This window comes from Schistocerca piceifrons, chromosome 10, assembly GCF_021461385.2.
Source record: "Schistocerca piceifrons isolate TAMUIC-IGC-003096 chromosome 10, iqSchPice1.1, whole genome shotgun sequence".
NCBI lineage: Eukaryota > Metazoa > Arthropoda > Insecta > Orthoptera > Acrididae > Schistocerca > Schistocerca piceifrons.
In genome coordinates, this window is record NC_060147.1 from 122,542,141 (window position 1) to 122,559,110 (window position 16,970).

The following is a 16,970-nucleotide window of genomic DNA, read 5'->3' on the forward strand; positions in this document are numbered from 1 at the left end:
ATAATTCAATTGTTCCTTCTAATGAATATTTACTTACATTTACAGAATTAAAATCAAATGTGCTTTTTACATACATTGACACACCCCCACCTCTGATAGTAGATCTGCAGAACTTATTAGCCAGTACCATGTTCAGAGGTTTAAAAAGTTCTAATTTGGCATCAGATAGCCAAGTATTGGAGCAAGTCACAACAAAGATTTTCCATCAATGTTTGGGCCGGCATTTTTGGCGACTGTCTGGTAGGGCCTCACGTTCTTCGACCAAGGCTCAACAGCCAAAGTTATCGTAAATTTGCAGAGAAAGTTCAACGTGATTGGTTAGCAGATGTGCCTTTAGGCGTGCGACAGAACACGTATTACACTCCATGCACGATGGCGCACCTCGTTTCAGTGTTAATGTCCGTCGGCTTCTAAATAACAGGTTCTGTGACAGATTAGATTAGATTATTTTTTCTGTGAAGTTAATATTCTTGTCAAATTGCTAACATTTCCCCAAAAGACAATACCGTATCTCACTATTGCCTCAAAGCAATATATGGTACACTGCCTTTTTCATGTCTGTGGCAGTGACACTGGCCAAGATTGACATAGCAAATGCCAGGATGTTCCGTTCATATTTTAAATAGTCTATATGGGCGGAGATGGACCAACTGCCTGGCCTCCACGCTCTTCGGACCTAAACCCACTGGATTTTATTTGTGGGGGCATTTGAAAGTTCTTGTGGATGGAACCTCAGTACAAGATGCACATTGTCTCCGTACCCGTATTATGGAAGGCAGTGAAGTGTGAAACCATACGCAGTACTCCAGGGATACGTCAGCGCATTCTAGATTCAGTACGATGTCGGGTCGATGCATGCTTCAATGCCCACGGAGAGCAATTGAACATCTCCTGTGAGAAAAAGTTGTACGTGGTATGCTGGTGCGCTCTGTTCGTGTGTGTTTCCCATTATTATTGAGTTGGAGGAAATGAGTTGTAACATGGAAACAAAGCATTTCCACACCCATTTTCATATTACACATTTCTTCGACAATGTGTAAGGAATGTATCGTGCAATTTATGCCGCACATTTTTGTTACAACGTGTGTAGTGTTATTCATCAAAATTAAAAGGGAAATTTTTTGTAAATATGGTTACTCGTTTGGCCTAGCGACACACAATTAGAATTGGGAAAAACAGTACGGGATCTGTTTTTACCCGTCTGTTTTGACGCAGTGCGGAAGTCGCTGGTTTGTAAATTACCCTCTGTTTTGCAAGGCGTCGGTGTTAGATCTCTGACGTTGTTACCAACGTTGGCAAAGTGACGATGCATTTATAGTTATGTTTAAAGGTTCATTTTCATTCTCATTGACTTTTTCAAGTGACTTAAGGAGAGTTAAATTGTAGTGGCTTAATTAATTTGATCTTGGAGCTGCGTGTAAGTTTATATATTTATCAGTCAAAATATCAGCGTTGCACTGTTGGCGGCTATGGTTCAGTATGTCAACTTGTATCTGTGAGTTACTTGTGGAGTGTGTACCATCATAATGAACGATATCAAGAAATTGAAAGAGCAGCAGAAGGAAAAACATCCGGGTTTCTCGTCCTATATGGACTGTATGTCACGAGCGCTGCTAACAGGGCTGGCTGGATTTGCATTGACATTCTCGGCTTCGTATATCGGCCAGACGCTTCTACAGAAACGTTTGCCCTATAGCAGAAACGCTGTCATACTTGTATCCAGCGTACTGGCTACCGGCGTCTCCTATAAAGTCACGAGTGATAGGACCAAAGCTTGCCAGGCGGCCTGGATGGCCGCCGAAGATAAACACACGTATCTGAAAGCTGCAGAACTGTAAATCGTTTCTGAAACATTGGATGAAGATCAAAAGAAAAATGGCAGTGTCTTGGGTGCAGCGAACACTGGGTGCAGCCTCAGGTTGTGGTAGTCGCCTTCTTGTCGATAATTTCAGCTTAAGGTTGCTCACTAGAAACGTTTATCACTCGAATAGTGCCTTATGTTATTTTAACAAACATAATGAAGCTTTACGGTGTGTGGATGATAAATGTAGTAAGGCCTTTTGCGTATCGAGGTTTGCGATTTTCGGAGGTGTCGCATTACCGTCGTGTAATAGATTTGCTGGGATGCATTTTTCTTCAAAGAATAGATTGGGTGACAGATTCACATTCGATTCAGATTTCGAGGATGATGCCAGGGAAGAAGAATATCAGGAATTATATAATAGATTTATGCGCACAGCAGAAATGGGGCACCAGCTACTTGTTATTCAACCATATATTAAATGGGGTCCATCGAAGAAATTAATTACGACTCCAGAACTGCAGTTGGAAGAGGCTGTAGCACTGGTCAGAACCCTACGCAGATGGACAGTTGTGGACACAGAGATTATTTCGTTGAAAAATTTCGATAAGAAAACCTTTTTTGGAAAAGGCAATTTGGAGAGGCTGCAACAACGAATTCGGAAGGATAAGAAGGTAACAGGTGTCTTCATCAGTACAAACATATTGAAAGGCATTCAGCACAAAGAACTTGAAGACCACTTCGGCGTTCCAGTTTTTGATAGGTACACAGTTGTTATCCAGGTTAGTATGAGAATGCACTTGGGCATATATTACCAATCAGATTTCAAGAAACAGGGTCTGAAAGTATCTTTACATCATTGCTGTGTTTTGAACAGCGTTACATGGATATTTCCTAACTGAACATTAAATAACTCTTTAGTCTCAATGCTTTCCCTGTGGTGTCTTGAAATTTTAAAATTCTGTTACATGTGTAATGATGTTAGGCAGAACCTTCTAATGCCATTAACCAGTTACTCCATTATGAGAGAGAGATTTGAAAGTGATGGATTTATCCAATCTGTCAATAACTAGGCCTCTACTATACAGTTACATATGTAGGAACTTTATCTGTATCACTTTATATTGTTTTTAAGAAACCATTTTTGCTTATCCTGTACAATTTAACAAAAAGGAGTTACGAAGTTTTCATTGCCTACCATAAATATATGAGACATTGTCAAATCTGTAATGCCAAACGATTTTATTGTACAGCGTGTGTTGCAGAAACACTATACAACCTAAAGTCAGTTATATGATGTAAACAATTTAAGAATTTGTAAACAATATATTTGTCCTGACGGGGGAAAGTACTGTAGCTTGGCATTGATGTAAAATTCTTTTCTGAAGTAGCCTCAAAAAGTTTATTTTATTTTATTTTGATGTTGGTACTTTTCTATGTTGAGCATGTTTTGCTGTGTATGACGTCTGTGGTTTCATTACAGGAATTTGAGTGTATGTATTATTTTTCTTCATTTTTTTGTTTCATCGTGCTTTGGGGTACTTTAGATCAATCAATTTTTAAATGTTACATGCCTTTCTATGAGCGCAGTATATTATTTCATTCATCCTGATCTTGCTTTTCTTTCTTCTTTGGAGATTTGGACTGTTGTTTGGTTTTAATTTTGACTGGGAACCCTCTTTCTTGTTTTTAATTGTTTTAAATCGTATATTTTCTGTGATTTGGAGTTAAGTGCTTCTCTTTTTCCTTAAACTGATCTGTTGGTTTTTTCATGTGGAAATAGCTTTTATTGTTAACCTGTTTGAGTTCATTCTGATGATGTGTCTTTAAAAAAAGAATTCTTTTTTTTCATCATTAGGTCTGAGAGTTTTTCTGTAGGCCTTCATTTTTTAAGTGAATTAGTTTGTTGTTGTGGATTTTTCTTGGTATCTTATTTTCTTTGATCTCTGGCCTTTCAATTCTACCAATTGGGCCATGGTTGGTGATGGAGAATGTTTTGGCTGCATACAGGGCCTCTGGTTTTGTTCAAAATTAATGTACTGGCATACTGGACTTTCATTTATCAGTACTTGTAGTGAGTAGTGATTTACTGATTTCGTAACATACGGGTCCTAGTCACTTTATTTTGGTACAGAAGAAATGAGAAAAATCTTGTCAGGTTATTGTCCACCAAAATTAGAGTGGACTTTAGGCCTAAAGTTGGTTTTCCTTGCTTCTGTTACAGTTTGTGATAATATTGAAACATACCAGGAAAGGACTTAAAGGATGTGAAAGAAGTCAACATTATGTATTACTATGTAGATGCAGTTGTGCACTTCTTTTGCAGGCTAATACTGCCTAGCTGTCAAGATTTAGGTTCTCCTTGGTTCTCTAAATCGCGTAATGCAAATATGAGGGTGATTCCTTTCCAAAGGACAATAGCAATTTGTGTCCTTAATCTGCGTTGGTGATCCATCTCTTATGACCATTACTAAGGCAACAACCAATTTCATTTCCAGCCCTGAGCTTGCTCTCCATCCCTGTTGTTGTTGTGGTCTTCAGTTCTGAGACTGGTTTGATGCAGCTCTCCATGCTACTCTATCCTGTGCAAGCTTCTTCATCTCCCATTACCTACTGCAACCTACATCCTTCTGAATCTGCTTGGTGTATTCATCTCTTGGTCTCCCTCTACGATTTTTACGCTCCACGCTGCCCTCCAATACTAAATTGGTGATCCCTTGATGCCTCAGAACATGTCCTACCAATCGATCCCTTCTTCTAGTCAAGTTGTGCCACAGACTTCTATTCTCCCCAATCCTATTCAATGCCTCCTCATTAGTTATGTGATCTACCCATCTAATCTTCAGCATTCTTCTGTAGCACCACATTTCGAAAGCTTCTATTCTCTTCTTGTCCAAACTATTTATTGTCCATGTTTCACTTCCATACATGGCTACACTCCATACGTCCAAACTATTTATTGTCCATGTTTCACTTCCATACATGGCTACACTCCATACAAATACTTTCAGAAATGACTTCCTGACACTTAAATTGATACTCGATGTTAACAAATTTATCTTTTTCAGAAACGCTTTCCTTGCCATTGCCAGTCTACATTTTATATCCTCTCTACTTTGACCATCATCAGTTATTTTGCTCCCCAAATACCAAAACTCCTTTACTACTTTAAGTGTCTCAGTTCCTAATCTAATACCCTCAGCATCTCCCGACTTAATTCGACTACATTCCATTATCCTCGTTTTGCTTCTGATGACGTTCATCTTATATCCTCCTTTCAAGACGCTATCCATTCCGTTCAACTGCTCTTCCAAGTCCTTTGCTGTCTCTGACAGAATTACAATGTCATCGGCGAACCTCAAGGTTTTTATTTCTTCTCTATGGATTTTAATACCTACTCCGAATTTTAATTTTGTTTCCTTCACTGCTTGCTCAATATACGGATTGAATAACATCGGGGAGAGGCTACAACCCTGTCTCACTCCCTTGCCAACCACTGGTTCCCTTTCATGCCCCTCAACTCTTATAACTGCCGTTTGGTTTCCGTACAAATTGTAAATAGCCTTTCGTTCCCTGTATTTTACCCTTGCCACCTTCAGAATCTGAAAGAGATTATTCCAGTCAGCATTGTCAAAAGCTTTCTCTATGTCTACAAATGCTAGAAACGTAGGTTTGCCTTTCCTTAATCTAGCTTCCAAAATAAGTTGTAGGGTCAGTATTGCCTCACGTGTTCCAATATTTCTACGGAATCCAAACTGATCTTCACCGAAGTCGGCTTCTACTAGTTTTTCCATTCGTCTGTAAAGAATTCGCGTTAGTATTTTGCAGCTGTGACTTATTAAACTGATAGTTCGGTAATTTTCACATCTGTCGACACCTGCTTTCTTTGGGATTGGAATTATTATATTCTTCTTGAAGTCTGAGGGTATTTCGCCTGTCTCATACATCTTGCTCACCAGATGGTCGAGTGTTGTTAGGACTCGCTCTCCCAAGGCTTTCAGTAGTTCTAATGGGATGTTATCTACTCCCGGGGCCTTGTTTCGGCTCAGGTCTTTCAGTGCTCTGTCAAACTCTTCACGCAGTATCATATCTCCCATTTCATCTTCATCCTCTTCCATTTCCATAATATTGTCCTCAAATACATCGCCCTTGTATAGACCCTCTATATACTCCTTCCACTTTACTGCTTTCCTTTCTTTGCTTAGAACTGGGTTTCCAGCTGAGCTCTTGATATTCATACAAGTGGTTCTCTTTTCTCCAAAGGTCTCTTTAATTTTCCTGTAGGCAGTATCTACCTTACCCCTAGTGAGATAAGACTCTACATCCTTACATTTGTCCTCTAGCCATCCCGGCTTAGCCATTTTGCACTTCCTGTCAATCTCATTTTTGAGACGTCTGTATTCCTTTTTGCCTGCTTCATTTGCTGCATTTTTATATTTTCTCCTTTCATCAATTAAATTCAATATTTCTTCTGTTACCTAAGGATTTCTACTAACCCTCATCTTTTTACCTTCTTGATCCTCTGCTGCCTTCACTACTTCATCCCTCAAAGCTACCCATTCTTCTTCTGCTGTATTTCTTTCTCGCATTCCTGTCAATTGTTGCCTTATGCTCTCCCTGAAACTCTGTACAACCTCTGGTTTAGCCAGGTTATCCAGGTCCCATCTCCTTAAATTCCCACCTTTTTGCAGTTTCTTCAGTTTTAATCTACAGTTCATAACCAATAGATTGTGGTCAGAGTCCACATCTGCCCCTGGAAATGTCTTACAATTTAAAACCTGGTTCCTAAATCTCTGTCTTACCATTATATAATCTATCTGAAACCTGTCAGTATCTCAGGGATTCTTCCATGTATACAACCTTCTTTTATGATTCTTGAACCAAGTGTTGGCTATGATTAAGTTGTGCTCTGTGCAAAATTCTACCAGGCGGCTTCCTCTTTCATTTCTTACCCCCAATCCATATTCACCTACTACATTTCCTTCTCTCCCTTTTCCTACTGCCGAATTCCAGTCACCCGTGACTATTAAATTTTCGTCTCCCTTCACTATCTGAATAATTTCTTTTATTTCATCATACATTTCTTCAATTTCGTTGTCATCTGCAGAGCTAGTTGGCATATAAACTTGTACTACTGTAGTAAGTGTGGGCTTCGTGTCTATCTTGGCCACAATAATGCATTCACTATGGTGTTTGTAGTAGCTTACCCGCATTCCTATTTTTTTATTCATTATTAAACCTACTCCTGCATTACCCCTATTTGACTTTGTATTTATAACCCTGTATTCGCCTGACCAAAAGTCTTGTTCCTCCTGCCAATGAACTTCACTAATTCCCACTATATCTAACTTTAACCTATCCATTTCCCTTTTTAAATTTTCCAACCTACCTGCCCGATTAAGGGATCTGACATTCCACGCTCCAATCCGTAGATTGCCAGTTTTCTTTCTCCTGATAACGACATCCTCTTGAGTAGTCCCCCGCCCGGAGATCCGAATGGGGGACTATTTTACCTCCGGAATATTTTACCCAAGAGGTTGCCATCATCATTTTTTCGCAGTATCAGCACAGCAAGGCCGTTTTGGTTAGTGTTACAGGGCCAGATCAGTCAATCATCCAGACTGTTGCCCCTGCAACTACTGAAAAGGCTGCTGCCCCTCTTCATGAACCACACGTTTGTCTGGCCTCTCAACAGATACCCCTCCGTTGTGGTTGCACCTAAGGTACGGCTATCTGTATCGCTGAGGCACGCAAGCCTCCCCACCAATGGCAGGGTCCATAGTTCCATCCCTAATGACCTCATTGTCGACGAGACATTAATCTCTAATATGGGTTTTTCATGGTGAATAAATCTGCTTCAGTGTTACTTTCTTTTATTGTTAGCCCTATATGAGTCCTATCTCAGTTAATGCCATTCACATATTAATATGGTTTTAGCATTATTAATATGGGATGACATTTGGGAGAAAATGTGGGGCTGCAGCAATGTTGTTAGCTTTGGTTTCTTTGGATGTCCCTCATGACCTCAGCCTTAGTTCTGGCAGTGGCCACTCTGAGGTGTGTACTGAGGTGTCTTACTGCGTGGCAGTCTGTTCCCCAGTCATGCTGGATGTACACAATGTTTTGCAGGCTGGGCAATCATATGGTTAGCCAATTTTGAGATCCACAAATTGGCATTCAATGGCATTTATGCCTTCATTTTACTGTCTTCAGCCTATGCCACATGTCTGGTCATCCACAGTTGGTTCCTAAGTTACATTAGGCTGGCAGTCAGTATTTATTTGCTGATATATACAGTTTGTTTTTAGGCCCAATTTACCTGATGTGGTACTGGTTGACTCAGAGAACTTTTTCACGCTTTACCCACCTGGGATCTCACATGCTATTTTATAAATTTCCTAGATTTTTTATATGACTGGTACAATTTTCCGCACACGATAAAGATATGACATGATATTCACATTTGTATTTATCCTCTTAATGTGAATTAATTATCTATGGTATTCCTCTTAGTTTCCCTTATTTTTTTTCAGTACCTGAACATGGTATTTCCATCTTGATATCCGGGTCATGTGAATGATTTTACTCAAATAAAGGAATTGTCAACTACAACTGGAGCAAATTTATTCAGCATGAAAAATTTTAGCAACGATTATGGATCTTCCCCAAAGAGTGTCTCTAATCTTTCTTCCTTGTTGTTGCCTTCCACAGAGATGTCCCATTATGATTAACATTGGTCAACAAGGAAACCAGTAGATTTTGATATCAAGTAAAGAGGTAATAATGATGAAACTTCCTGGCAGATTAAAACTGTGTGCCAGACCGAGACTCGAACTCAGGACCTTTGCCTTTCGCCGGCAAGTGCTCTACCAACTGAGCTACCCAAGCATGACTCACGCCCTGTCCTCACAGCTTTACTTCTGCCAGTACCTCGTCTCCTACCTTCCAAACTTAACACAGTTTTAATCTGTCAGGAAGTTTCATATCAGCACACACTCCACTGCAGAGTGAAAATCTCATTCTGGAGGTAATAATGATGTTGATTGGGCAGTCTACGGGTGTGCTGCAGATTAATAATATTCAGTGAGCACAATATTTTGGTGATCAAGCATATTACCACCATCAGGTGCTCTGGTGAACAGACTTCCTGGGGCCAAGTGGCTGACATGTATCCCCTGCTTCCCCCAACTGCAACCCTCTTCCCGGGGGGCCGCACTGGACGTTGTGTCTGCCCAATAAAACATTTGCATTATTGGGCAGTGTAAAAGATTATTTTGGTTAATGGAAGGCTGGGGTGTACCAGATTTCATGCAACTGTGGCACCACATAGTGGACAAACAATGCGACCATCGAAGATCACTGCTGAGAACACCAGCAACACATTTGACTAATATGTCGTAACAAGTCGGTGGTTGCAGGCAGTGGGACAACATTGTTAGAAGGGCCAAGAAAATGTGCATCAAAGACAGTCTTATTGACCAGGAATGCAGCTATAGGCCCAGAAATAGTTGGGGATCAGCATGAGCTCTGTTAAAGAGAAGACAGCAAACAGTGACAAAGTGCACAGATTGCTTACATCCATACTCCCACAGGCAAGGTATCCTGTCGGGTGTCTCTGGTGCATCACCTCTTTGGCCTCTGACACACATTTTTGGGTCCGTACATTATGTGGAGCAGACCATGAAGATAGGGGGTATACATTGGATATGTGCCCACAGGAGGTCAGTTTGCAAATGCAGCTGATGATGGTGACGTGCCTAATTGTCAAAGTGTTAGGCATGCTGGCGATTGTGGACTGACAGTATACTCGTGGACTGTTTGATCAACTAATACACAGAGAGAAACTGCAGAACCAAATAATATTGTTGCTACCTGATACCTCTTATGAAGAGTAGTAAAGTAATAACTTCATATAAAATTGCCCTTATTAGCTGCAACATATTTTATAGAGGCTGTACATAATACTGTAATTTTGAAAATGTTTCAGATATTCCGTGAACACGCTCGTACGAAGGAGGCAAAGCTGCAGGTTGCAATGGCGGAGGTCCCGTACCTGTGGTCACGCCTGAGAGGCATCCACGAGACGGCTGCCTCTCGGCCCCAAGGGGCGTCAGCATCTGTTGGTGGACCAGGCGAAACTTACCTAGAAGTAAGCAAAGTGGCCACAATAATAGTTCGTGCATGCTCTTTGTAGGTTAAGTAGCAAACCCATCAATGCTTCACAACTGCTAAATATTTCTGGGAATTGGATATATACCCTAAACTCTTTCCCTTCCCCCTCCCCTGTCCCTCCCACTCTCACCTACCTCCTTGTCCCCCTCTCTTTGTCCCTCTCATCCTCCTCGCCCTCTCTGTGCCTCACATCATTTCCCCTCTCTGTCTATCTCATCCCCACTGCTCTCAGTCCACTTATCCCTCTCCCTGACATTAAGGGTTGTTCATTGTTATTGCAAACAAAATTGTGATTGGGAACTGAAGTCACTTAAAATTAATGGTAAATTGATTGAGATTATTGGTGTACAAGGTTTGAGAGAGACTTCTCCAGCTGATTCCTCCATGAGGATAGTAAGAGAGTGATCCAAGTTTTTTAAAAAATATAAAGAAATGTTTATTTGCAATAAATTGCACATAATTTTGAAGCTTGACAATTTTTTCTGTTTGTCCGCATAATCACCATTTTGATTGATGCGTTCCTGTAGCAGTTCCTGTAGCAGTTTCTGTATGCCCATGTCATACCAGCCTGCCGTCTTGCTGTTGAAGTAGCATTGCACCTCATATTTCACCTCCTCATCGTCACTGAAGTGGCTTCCAGCCACGTATTCTTTCCACTTGGGAAACAAATGGTAGTCACTGGATGCTAAGTCCAGACTCCAGGGTGGATGCCTGATGATGATCGGTCCAAGCTGTTGCAGAAGCCCACAGTTTCACGGGTGATGTGGGGGGAGCATTGTCATCTGATAATACCTGTCTGAATTTATTGTTGTCCTAGGAACCAATAAGCTGACCAACAATAATGCCTTTTGATACCAAAACAGAGTTGCCACGACTTGACCTGCAACCATTCACGAGACTGTTGTTTGGTCTCAAGTGTGAAGGTGAAAGCCCAGGTTTCATAACCCGTGACTATTGAATCGAAAGCGTTGTCTCAGAGTTGAAGAAATTGGTGGGAAGTTTCAACACGTTGTCGTGTGTGGTCTTCTGTCAGCATTCTTGGGACCCATCGTGCACACATCTTCTGAAATTTCAGAACTTCAGTCAAAGTCCAGGGAGAGGTACATTGAGAAACCTCAAGAACAAAATTGTGGAGCTAGCTCGTTGATAGTGATGCACTGATCTCGGAGCACGATTTGTTCAACTCTTGCGATTGTCTCTTCGTGAATTGGCAGTCTCCTGCATCTTCCCTCGTCATGAATTTCAGTACAACCATGTGCAAACTCCCTACACCACTTGTGGACATTGTTGACATACATACACAACTCTCTGTACACTTCCGTAAACTGTTGATCAGTTTAACGCCTTTTGCACTCAAAAACCACATAACTGCATGAACTTCCCACTTGTTGGTAGTAGCTGACAGGAGCTCTTTTGCAGCTACCTGCCAAGCCGAGACTGAAAGCTCCAGCGGATGTGCAGTGGTTTCTGTCAAGAGTCGAGATGCACCAGAATAAACCAAAGACTTGGTGTGTCATCACGAGTAAAGTCATGTGGTTTGGAATCAGTTGTTAAAGACAGGCTTCACAAGCTGTGTCCACCAATTATGTTAGCTGTGTTCCCATTGAAAACTTAACTCGTGGCTCATTGTGCCTCAGCCAGTAGTTCAGAATTGGTCAAAAAGCAAATGTCATCGCAGCTACCAAAGTTTGTAACTAATGTTCCTCTACATGTTATGCTTTCCTTTTTAACATGTAACAACACAGTCTTTAACCTGACTAGTGAATAGATTAGCTAACGTCAATAAAGCCAACTTAACAGCATCTGATTTTCTATTAGGTCTTATGCTAGACCTGTGGGGATAATGTTGCCAGAGACTTTGGTCATTTGTGTGTGTGTGTGTGTGTGTGTGTGTGTGTGTGTGTGTGTGTGTGTGTGTATACACACATTGTCTATTTTTGACAAAGACCTTGTTGGCCAAAAGCTAACTTTTCTGACAGTCTTTTTGTTGTCCCTTTCTATGGCTCAGCTTCTGTGCTACATGGTGATACACCTTCATATGCGCAATAGCAATGGTCACAAAACTTTATTGCCCAAGAGCCCATGCTGACATTGTGGCCGAGTGGTTCTAGCGCTTCAGTCTGGAACTGCGCGATCGCTTCTGCAGTTCCATTTCCATCTAGTTTATTTTCGAGGCTAATAATATGTTTGTAGACAGGCATGTGGTGGCGGTGTTGATGATACAGACGTCGACGAGGCATAGTGCTTCAATGCTGTTGCAGATAGAGCTCACAGCGGAATGGTTCCGCAGGTGTGCACTGCCCGCTTATATAGAAGACGAGTGACCTTGATGATGTAACGTGCTGATAACGGACATAGATTTTGCAGGCACCAGCAGGAGTGGTTTATCCCGGACGCGCACTGTAGTCTTACTAGAAGCGCGCGTCTGCTGGTGCGCCGGCCTGGCGCCAAGCCAAGTCGGGCGGGTTGCATCACCGACTCGCTAGGTACTCAGCGGGTAGTGCGGCACTATGTTCTCGAATTTTTATAAATTTTTATCCATTTGTTGCATCTTTGAGCCCATGGTTCTAAGTGTACATTTAGCGGTTGATGACATCAGCAGTCTGAGATTAAGGCAGCAAAAATTAAAGTTCTTATACATTGAGCTATAGGACAAGCAATGTTTACAATGCTATAAAATAATAGTAAATACTATTTGCAATGCAAAAAAGTTGTTCATCTTCAAAAAACACTAAAAAAAAGGGTACACGCCAATCTTAGTTTTTAAAAATTTGGAAATTTATTTTTCGTCAAAATGGCTTATCCCGGACTCGCGCCTACTAGTCTTACAATACAAAAATTTTCATTGGGTGATATTTTTTTGAGACTCTTCAGGGTGGACTGTTTGCATTGTCATGTCATTCAAATTGTTTAAAAGTGAATCACTGTCATCATTAAACTCAGGGTCACTCTCATTTTCAGTTAGACATTGCTCTAAAACCTCTTCAGTCTCTTCCTTAGAATAAACTGTGCGTGAAGAACTAGCCATTTTTCGCCTATGAACTTGAATGCCATTATTACAACTTTTCTCTCAACACCACTGCTACTGTTCAACACCACATGGCATTGCTATGCAGCATTGGTGCCTAGTAAAGTCATATTTGAGAATGGAGCATGTGAGAGCTATGAAAAATCATGTCAAATGAGGCTCGGCATCAGAGTCGACTGCCACTTTCCATTGGAGTGGAAAAGGTTCACATCTCCAGTTGGAATTGTCTCTGAACCCGGGTATGCTTGCCATTGGCCATGGTACCAATATCTACAGTGTTATAAAATAAACAGTTAACTAGGGCTCTCAAATACAAGGGCTAGCCAGAAAGTAACAGACATTTTGAGGCACTTTTCATACTTTGGCACAAGCTTTTCAATACCATCTTTATAGAAATCTGCCATCTGTAATTGCAACCACTGGTTTATACCAGCAAGCGGGTTGACATCAGTATCAAAGTGTTGTGTAGTGAGCCCTGTCTTTAGTGGTGGGAAGAGGTGGTAGTCACTCATTGTATAGTGTATGATCAAACACCTCCCATCCAAAACCGCATAGGAGCTCTTGGATACAAATGGCCGTGGGTGCATGGGCATTGTCATGGAAAAAAAAAAATAAAACTTTTACGATAAGTTTTCTGCGATGCTTGTTTTGTATCACCTGCCTTAACTTTGTCAGTGTTTGATAAATTTCAATTGGTTTGCAGTTTTTTGCCAACAGAAACCTAATCACAGAACACACCTCACAAGTGCTGGGATTGTCTATTGCGGTATAATATTAATACATCAAACAAAACAAAGTAGCAGAAACACCACTGGTTGCATACTGAGTGTAGGCACGTTATAGCACCAAAATGGTGGCTGTTGCTCCATCCACTGCCACACTAGACCAAAATGTCTATTACTTTCTAGATAGCTCTCGCACATAATTCATCATGCATGTTTTTAAAGAAATCATATTGCTATAGGTGGAGTGTTGCTTCTGAAATGGAAGCATTCCAAAATGTTACATGTTACAGACAAGCAAAATTTTCAAAACGTGTATGGAGAATTAGTGAACACTTTGTACTGGTCGTTACAGCTGAGACGGCGGGTCCTGTCTGGTCGGGAACGTAAGCTTCAGCGCGCCCTGGAGAGCCTCCGCTCGCAGAGGCAGCTGCTGCGCAGCAACCGGCAGAAGCACGGCATACCCGTGGTCGCCGTTGTGGGCTACACGAATGCTGGCAAAACATCTCTCATAAAGGTAGGCTAGCTGCAGGTTACACATTCATGACATCTGGTATTACATCTCATTTTATTCTCAGTTTTGCACCGTACTCCACATGGAGAATTTTTTGCCTTGCTCTTCTTGCCATTCACAAAACTTGTAGAGACAGATTTTTGCAAACGGTTACTGTACTCCACCCATGTGCCAAAAGGTTAAGTTGTCACCGCCAAATTTTTCTCTAAACCTAGTTTGCGTTCCCTGATTTTTTAATTGGATCTTGTACTATCACTTATTGTGAACATTTTCTACCAACATACCGTATACCTTCAAGGCTGATTCTTTTCGTGAGAGTGTTAATTCTTTATGGGAAATCGTCGTACTGTTGACCTTAGCTGGTAACGTCTCTTGTCAACTGACCATGGTCATTATTGCTACAGTCCAATTATTTTATTTACCTGTTCGATCATCTTACTTATTTTTTTATGTCAAAACCATATGTTTGTTACTCACCTCACACACAAAATAATTCAGTTTCGCTGTTTATTATATTATTACAATTCTACAAATTAATACATTAACTGATATTAGCAGAACTGCAATTCAGTAATTTCTGCTGTTGCATTCGCTCACAATATCTTCCTCAGTTCTGTGCCCAACATTATCTGAAATACATTGTTTGGCTACACCATTTCAGTCATTGAAGAGTACAAATTCCCACTGCAATTACTTCTACAGTTATATTCAGTTTGATTCTAAAGTAAATTAAAATATGTAAGTTGTGTATTTTTATTCTCCCCATTGGACATATCTTTGTTGTGACTTTCTTATTTATTTCTCGGCCTTTTTATTACTTATTTATGTGTTAAACAATGGAAACTCTAGAATGGAATGTAACAATATTATGAAAAGGAAAGCTGCTACCCACCATATAGCGGAAATGCTGAGTCGCAGATAGGCAGATGTGCCTAGTTGCGACTAAGCATCTCAGTTATGTGGTGAGTAGCAACTTTATTTATTTATGTGTAGTATTTTTGGCTATTAGCTTCATGAAATAAAATTTTTTGTTGATCCAGTAGTGGAATATGTGGATTGGAATATCAGTATGAAATAGGATAGATTGTTACTACATAGAGGAGGTACTGAGTAACAAACTTAATTCCCCATAAATTCACTGTCATTATATTCAAAATTTAATTTTAGTTGCTAATATTTTGTCAATCTATGTGAAGTTGCAAAGCTCGGAACATCCTTTAAACATTTTCCAATCTAATATTATAACCTCTTTTGAATCTTCTTCTTTTCTTTTCTGCCACTGTACTGGCTATGGGCAAATTGTGTTGGACTGAGAGAGTGCTATATGGTATCTCAAAATAATGTAGGCAACATAACCATTTTAAGAACACACCAAGCAGTGAATAAAAAACTTGTAAAAATCGTGAGTGTACTTCTCAATTCACATCCACCTCGATAAGACTGCAGTCAGTCATTTTCTGTTTCTCTTCTTTCATTTGTTAAAAGTGAAAATGGGCTCTAAATGCGTTAAGAGCCTCGATCACTTGTTCCTCTTCGCGTGTGTGAAAACTATCTCTCTACTGAACAAGTGCTCATAGTTCTTGAGGTGTTCATTTTAGATCCCATGTTTACCAGACTTTTTTTTCCTTGTTTTGGCTCACACTACCCCTCCCAAAATATTGAAATCAGAGAATCTGTGGTAGAAGAGATTTGTTTCATAGTGTTGAAGGTGAGGAAGTGCTAATAGCTCATAAGGTATGCATTTTAGAGCCCATGTTTACTAGATTTTTTTGTCTCTGATGACTGTTCCTGTCATATCCCTCAATAGTGACCATTCCTCCAGGGACACCCTTTGCATATAAAATTCTATTTTTAAAACCATTAAACTAAACAAACTGCATTATCTGACATCCAGGGGAGGTACGGTATTACAGACACAACAATCGATGTTGCAGAAGAATGGTGGAGTACTATCTATCCTGTTTGTGCAGATTGCAGCAGCAGTAACTCCAACATTTTGTGGCAATAAAAATAAGAGTGTGGCAAAACATTCACAATTTTCATTAAGGTATAATAACGAATTGCTGTGGCTTATTACTTGAGCAGCAGTTTTCATCAACTGTAATATTGAAAAATATGAGGGCAACTCAATAAGTAAAGGCAAAAACACTGACTCAGTAATGACACTTCTTAAGCTTATTGTTGTTTTCACACTCTGTGAGAGTTCAGTAATTAGCCCTATTCGTGTTGACTTTAGAGCATTTTACACTCCTGGAAATAGAAAAAAGAACACATTGACACCGGTGTGTCAGACCCACCATACTTGCTCTGGACACTGCGAGAGGGCTGTACAAGCAATGATCACACGCACGGCACAGCGGACACACCAGGAACCGCGGTGTTGGCCGTCGAATGGCGCTAGCTGCGCAGCATTTGTGCACCGCCGCCGTCAGTGTCAGCCAGTTTGCCGTGGCATACGGAGCTCCATCGCAGTCTTTAACACTGGTAGCATGCCGCAACAGCGTGGACGTGAACCGTATGTGCAGTTGACGGACTTTGAGCTAGGGCGTATAGTGGGCATGCGGGAGGCCGGGTGGACGTACCGCCGAATTGCTCAACACGTGGGGCGTGAGGTCTCCACAGTACATCGATGTTGTCGCCAGTGGTCGGCGGAAGGTGCACGTGCCCGTCGACCTGGGACCGGACCGCAGCGACGCACGGATGCACGCCAAGACCGTAGGATCCTACGCAGTG

The 16,970-nt window shown here is 41.0% G+C and overlaps 1 protein-coding gene across 1 annotated transcript in view; it reads left to right on the top strand.

The window, feature by feature from the left end:
- Positions 1-1,853: 1,853 nt before the first annotated feature.
- The window catches only part of LOC124718833 (putative GTP-binding protein 6), a 41,973-nt gene continuing 26,856 nt past the window's right edge, over positions 1,854-16,970 (top strand). Inside the window, exons 1-3 of the mRNA XM_047244456.1 lie at positions 1,854-2,583; positions 9,789-9,950; positions 14,079-14,240. Coding sequence (XP_047100412.1) covers positions 1,858-2,583; positions 9,789-9,950; positions 14,079-14,240 — 1,050 coding nt within the window. The 5' untranslated portion in view covers positions 1,854-1,857. The remainder of the gene's footprint in view (positions 2,584-9,788; positions 9,951-14,078; positions 14,241-16,970) is intronic.